Genomic DNA, 6,869 nt, shown 5'->3' with positions numbered 1-6,869 from the left:
TATATATATATATATATATATATATATATATATATATATATATATACACACACACACACAAACCATAATCTAAAGCACATTAATTCTCAATTATGTAAAATAAATAAACAAATAAAGTTTTTTTCTGGGTCATGTTAAACATTGTTGTCTTTCTCTTCCAGCCAGGACATGGAAGATCCTCAGTTTCGTGGTTGCACTACCTGGTGTTGCAGTGTGCATGTTAAACATGTACCTGAAAGAGCAGCAGCATACTCATGAACAGCCAGAGTTTGTCCCTTATACCCATCTTCGCATTCGCAGCAAGGTCTTACTTTATACAACTTAAATAATTGACACTCCAAAAATACCTTTTTTTTTTAATGAAAAAATGATCTACATCTGCTTGATTATGTCTTGCCTTAATTTGTTGTCCCAACAGCGTTTCCCTTGGGGAGATGGCAACAAATCCCTTTTCCACAATCCACATGCAAATGCCCTTCCTGGCGGCTATGAGGGCCACGATGAGTAAACCTTCCTCCAGACCTCACAACTGGCACATGGACCAGTCTTCACTCAGCCTTTGTTACTGGACCACACTTCGATTTACAGTTTTCTCCCCTAATATTTGTGTTATATACCTCTGTGCTCTCAACATGGGGCACCCTAAGCAACAGTTCCTTTTACTATGGACCATTAAGCAAAATGTCAGAATGATACTGAATTCACAAATAAAATAACTATCATTACCTCAATCCATGTTTTCTTTGTGTTTACTAATGTGACGTAGTGTTACAGGATTCTCACCTTCAACAAGTTCTTTTCACAGCAAGTATTTTTGAGATCACAACAACAGCAAAGGTAAATAATTTAATAAAAGATGATGAACTACATTGCTTTCAGGGTATTTGTATTGTGAACACTTGCTCACTGGCACAGATTTCAATGCCAGCACCCTTCCAATTTGACTTTTGAAGGTGCAATATTTACAGATTTAGAGCATTAATATAGTTGCAAACTATGTGCTATGTAAAGATACAGTGGAACAGAGAATGAAGTCACTCCATCTGTGTGTGTATTGTAATCCGAGGTCCTCACTTTGTTTGTGCTAGCCCCACTGGCTAGCTCACAGCCGCTGCTCTGTGCTCATATGACACCTGCATGACTTCGTCATGGAGGTGTGCCCTCCCTCAGGTACTCTTGGCTCAATCAGCACTTTTGCCATAGTTTACACTGTTAGCCTGTTTACTGCGCATGTTGAGAGGCAATAGAAATTATCCCACTTCCACATATAGCACCTTTCATTTATTCACTCAATTGAGGCCCTTCAGACCTTTCACACCACAAGGCAGATGCAGTAAGGGTGCCACTTGCGTTCATCAGAAACACCCATCGTTCCTCTGCAGTCCAAATGTGGTCACTTCCATTTCTGGTTGCACAAAATTTGAAGATGGTGACGGCCAAAATGCCAAACCTCGAAGCTTCAAAACCGTAGTCCAACAACCAACGGGTGATGTCAAAATGACTATGTCCACTTACATACAGTCCATGTGGGGGACTGTTAATTTGAGGTCAAATTTGGTTGTCTATTTGATACTAAATCATTTACAACATGCTGTATTGAAAAAGACTTGAAATAGTAATTGAGACCACAAACTCATGTTTACAATGTTAACTGAGATAATAAATTAGTAAGTCAGGTAAGGTAAGTACTAACAGAAGTAAGGTAATTTTCTCAGACTTCCATATGATCTGACCATTGTTTTGCAACCAAGAGGTGCCCCCTGATGGCCAGTGGACAGAATGTAAGTTTAAAGGCACCTCACATTCACCACTTGCCGCTTGCTTCACCCACACAGGCAATTTCACTTGTGTGTCATTTGGCCTCTTTCCAGGACTATGTTTGTATGTTTTGTCATCTGGCTCACCGATGTTAAGAGACAAATCAACCAAATAATTTCTCAAAAGTAATGGAGCATACTGATGCCACAAAATGACTAATACATGTGCTTATGTTTTATATAGTTACATACATACAAAATGTTACATTCAGAATTCTATATCTATATAATTCGAATAGGATCGATGTTAAATGAGAAATCTAGTGAATTCAATACAGTGGAGTTCCATTTGATGAATACGCACCTCTTGGTATTATATCCTTCACTGGTTTTATGTTTTGCTGATCATGATACAATACTCTTCATAAGGGAGGACCAGCAGACTTTAAACCCTGCAGGCCTTTTTTCACACATTTTCACTCGTCATCTGATATGTTTACATTATAACTTGAGTTACTGCCTCTACACAAAATGTCCCATATAGGACAATAGTTCATATCGAGTGTGACGCCCTGTTTCACGTGACACGCTCTTTGTTACAGACTCCACCTCTTTCACGCGAACGCGCCTTGAGCCGAATTAGAAAAGCCTGGGTTAACAAAGCTAGCTGGTATCTAGCTTCATAACACCGATGGTCTTTTCCCTCGTTGACGTCGTCTGGACAGTTATTGGTTCATGTGAAGCGTGCCGTGAATAATCTTTAGCATCTATTGAGAAAGATCGTTTTGATTGTGTTTGACGACCGTGGGTAACGATTTGATTACTAAATCTAGCATTGACACATCTCGGATAACTGCGCGCACCCGATCCGCCACCAAGGGGAGAGCAATCGCACGCCGAAACCCGGATCACTATGAATGCAGACGGGGGTGAGGAGACGTCGTTCATGATCCCGCAACATAAACAATACAGAGCCAATCCTCCTTTTGACTCTGATAAATGTATATTTACGGACTCTTTATTTGTCTGTTTGTAGATTTCCTGATGATGAAAAAACATGAGAGGGCACATTTCTTCAGCTCGAAGGAGCAGGAACTAATTTTGAAGTTGTATGAAGAAGAGAGAGAGATATTGACAGCCAAATCCAACACCACCAGTGCCTCTAAACTGAGAGAGGAAGCCTGGCAGAGAATGGCTGATAGAATAAACGCGTAAGAATAATTATTCATATGTGTGGCTAATTGAATGTGATTTAAATTATTAGATATGTGCCATCTAATACAATGGGCTAATAACCATTTCTAATGTTACATGACTTCCAAGAGTATCGGATAGCGGCTACAAAAGAACGTGGCAACAAGTGAAAGTCAAACATAAAAATATCGTTCAAACAGGTAACATAGTTATTGCAAGTTTCCAATGACAATATAGTGCAGGGCCATGTTTCACATCTGAAGTTTGTCCTTCTACAGCGAAAAGAAGACTGGTTGAGGTGATGAGGAATGAGGGGGCGTCAGCGACGCCTTCACTGACTTCTGCAGAGGAGGATGTGCTGCAGCACAAAGAGAACAGGCTGAGGTTGGAGATCCTCCCTGGAGGTGCTTGTATTGAGCCACTGACTGGATCTGACAGCTCTTTTATTAGTGGTAGGTGGACTTCATAGCTGATTGAAAACCCTCCAGGAATTTCCCATCATCTAACTCAATGTTGGTGTCCCTACCAATACAGTCTCAGGCCATCCTGTCCTCCTCCTACCAGTGACAAAGACCGAACCAGAGAGCCTGAGTAGTGATGAGACAGATGTCAGTGACACTCATTTTGAAGGGGTAAGTCCTTCTAAACTTTAATTTGACCACAATCGCTTTACATTTTGTTAAGAAACAAATGTTTTTATTGCCTTACAGATAAGATACACATCTTTTTTTCCCCTGAAAATGGCCAAAATGGCGAACTTAAAACTGTAGTCCACAAACCAAGGGGTGACGTTACCATGACTACTTCCACTTCTACTATACAGTCTATGGTTCACATACAACAATACTGCGTTGTGAATTGTCTTTTGAAGGAAAAATCTTGTGGATTATGTTTGACTCACAACTGAGTCTGCAGAAGTCAGTTGGTTGGGGAATATAGGAGATGCAGGAGACTGCTGGTTGTGTCCCATGTCAACGAGTACTTTTGTTACCTAAACATTTTTTTTTTTTTGCTTCATATAGTCATCTTTTCCCTTGCCTGTATATGTGTTTTTATTATGTGTTGTTGTTTTTATTTGTTTTTTATTGCTACTTGTGATAGTTTGTTTCAATTTCTAAGTCATCTTTAGCCAAACCACAATGTTTTACTTAACTCAGTTTTGTTGTCTAAAGCTAACAAAGTAGTCTTGTGGTGTTTTTTTGTTTAGTTTTTTTGTTTATTTGTATGTGAATGTGAGACATGGATGTTTTTTAGGCATTTGTCTTTTAGACACTTAACGTGGATGGTAATTTTTTTGTAGGATGTGCATCGCAGCAGCACCCAGGAGAGGGCCAACTCAGCGTGTGCTGCAACCGGCGGAATAAGTGCCGAGGTGAGTTGTATGTAAGTGGGTCATGGTGATGACAAAGAACAAGTCAAGTCAATCTTAATGTTTATAGCACATTTAAAAACACTCACAGTTGACCAAAATGCTGAACAAGCATTAGATGTAAATGTAAAAAACATGCACACAACAATAATGTACCAGAGAATAGGAGCAGCCACCACAAAGGCTCGGTCACCACTGCTTTGGATTCTGGTTCTGGGGACATCCAGGAGCATCGTATTGGTCGACTTCGACGCTCTAACTGGAGTAGAGAGATGACAGAGGTGGCCCCAGTCCATTTAAAACCTTCAAAACAAGCAATACAATCTTAAAGTCAGTGCAGGGAGGCTGATAGTAGTGCTATGTGGTCCCATTTTTTTCCCCAGACCAGGTCCAGAATGTGAGCCTTTAAATGTGTCTAGCCAGTCATCGACTGTGTTAGGTTAACGGAGTCAATAAGATTGATAAACTATTTGACTAGAGGTCTGCCTTCACAAAGTACTGTACATGTCTATTAAAATCACCAACAGTCACCGTTTAACAGGATTCCTGCTTCAAAGCCTGCACAGTCCTGTATAAACTCCTTATTGAACTGGTGGTTGATGCACAGCACAGCCAAAGAAAGGTTGGTCTCAACTGCCTGAAGTAGGTGTCAGAGAAGAACAATCTGAGCGCAACTGTTGTTGTATTTCCTTTGCAGAGGCCGACAGAAGACATCAGATCGCTTTACTGCTGCTACCTCAGGAAGGAGATCGAGAACCGTGACCAGCAGATGGCATACAGAGCCCTTAAAATGAGGAAGATGGAGAAAGAAATGTTATTACTTGATAAGCAGCTGATGTGACCATGCACGTTTTTATTTCATCATTATACTGTGTTAAAACAAATAACAATTTATTTATGGTCAGACGTTTGTCATAAATTGCTACACGTCATTTGTCATATAAACTCAGCCGTTGGGGACTCGGACCCTTCCCCCTTTCTAAGGGGTGCAGCTCTACACATGCGTACAGGTCCTACACTGTCTGGTACCCAGACTGGCAGCACAGCAGTCTCCTCTCTAGTTGCACACATTTCAAGTCACTGTTGTGTCTGAAATCACACATTCATTCACTATCCAGGAAGTTCTATACGGAAGACCGGGTAGAGGACTGTGTCGAGGACTACATAGAGGACTGTGTCGAGGACTACATAGTGGACTGTAGAGGACTACATAGAAGACTATGTAGAGGACTACATAGAGGACTGTGTCGAGGACCACATAGAGGACTGTGTTGAGGACTACATAGAGGACTGTGTCGAGGACCACATAGAGGACTGTAGAAGACTATATAGAGGACCATGTAGAGGACTCCATAGAGGACCATATAGAGGACTACATTGAGGACTGTGTCGAGGACTACATAGAGGACTGTAGAGGACTATAGAGGACTACATAGAGGACTATATAGAGGACTGTGTAGAAGACTAGAGGACTACTGTGACGAGGTCTATAGAATGAGCTCATCTCTAAAATGAAAAAAAAACTCACGCTACGGTGTACATGTTAGACCAACATTGCTGGTGGAACATCCATAAGACATACAGACATATTTTCTGTAATAAATACATATTGTGAGATAATTTGTTTTAATTTAAGATCCTCTGGTTAACAGTGATGCCGCGTATATGTCTAGGGCTTTTATTGTGAAAGGTAAGAATGTAAGGAGCAGTATAGCTGCTATTGTAATAAGCGTATTTTCAATAAATTCAAAGTAGTTTGTTACCGTCTGTGTTATGATGCTTTACTAACTTAAATATATTATTTTTAGGGATTGGGATTTTCAAAGTCTTCACACCCATGCTACCATCACAAAACCTCTGATTCTTCTGGCAAAATCGAACAATCATATCAAGACATTTTTATCTGTGCTCTGACACTGTTTTCACATCATCCACACAGCAGTCAGAATGAAACTGCTACTGAGCAGCATTACACACTAACAGACAATACAGTGGTCGAGGATAACTCCAGGAAAAAAGTGTATTATTTGTGAGGCAATAGTAAGTAAGTAAATAAAATCCGTCCTGCTTCCCTCATTGTCATTCCATGAACAAGGACATGGTCCATCACAGTTGCTCATATTTCATCTGAAATTACTGGTCTTGGTCTTGGTCTCGGGCTGCACGGTGGAGTAGTGGATAGCACCGTCGCCTCACATCCAGGATGGTTACCTGTCTGTCTCTACATGTCAGCCCTGTGATAGACTGGTTACCTGTCTGTCTCTAAATGTCGGCCCTGTGATAGACTGGTTACCTGTCTGTCTCTTCATGTCGGCCCCTCTTATAGTGCTCTTATGCTGCATGAAAAAACACTAGAGAAAAACTTGGTCCCAAGACACTGAAAAAACTACGAGCCAGGAACACGCAATCCACCGAACAAGACGGATTTATCTGGCAACGTGAGGGAGTGAAGACCAGGGCCCTCATTTATCAACAGTGTGTTCGCACAGTTGTGTGCGTAATGGGTGTGTACCATCATTCCCATGCAAGTCTGAAATTTATCAACTTGT

At 40.9% G+C, this 6,869-nt stretch overlaps 2 protein-coding genes across 2 annotated transcripts in view; both read left to right on the top strand.

Annotated features, from left to right (window-relative positions):
• Nucleotides 1-731, top strand: part of cox6a1 (cytochrome c oxidase subunit 6A1) — a 5,681-nt gene extending 4,950 nt beyond the window's left edge. Inside the window, exons 2-3 of the mRNA XM_084024425.1 lie at nucleotides 162-304; nucleotides 419-731. Coding sequence (XP_083880551.1) covers nucleotides 162-304; nucleotides 419-508 — 233 coding nt within the window. The 3' untranslated portion in view covers nucleotides 509-731. The remainder of the gene's footprint in view (nucleotides 1-161; nucleotides 305-418) is intronic.
• Nucleotides 732-2,361: 1,630 nt separating this feature from the next.
• LOC311022752 (uncharacterized protein) lies at nucleotides 2,362-6,046 on the top strand. The gene is made up of 8 exons (XM_084024280.1): nucleotides 2,362-2,686; nucleotides 2,794-2,968; nucleotides 3,081-3,151; nucleotides 3,230-3,403; nucleotides 3,486-3,583; nucleotides 4,252-4,323; nucleotides 5,018-5,566; nucleotides 5,789-6,046. Exons 1-7 carry the CDS (start codon nucleotides 2,671-2,673, stop codon nucleotides 5,159-5,161), a joined length of 750 nt encoding a protein of 249 aa, XP_083880406.1. The 5' UTR covers nucleotides 2,362-2,670; the 3' UTR covers nucleotides 5,162-5,566; nucleotides 5,789-6,046.
• The last annotated feature ends 823 nt before the right edge of the window (nucleotides 6,047-6,869 follow it).

Source organism: Eutrigla gurnardus (assembly GCF_963514095.1).
Source record: "Eutrigla gurnardus genome assembly, chromosome: 13".
Lineage (NCBI taxonomy): Eukaryota > Metazoa > Chordata > Actinopteri > Perciformes > Triglidae > Eutrigla > Eutrigla gurnardus.
Note: the sequence above shows the minus strand (reverse complement) of the source record. Positions and strands in the feature narration are given on the sequence as shown.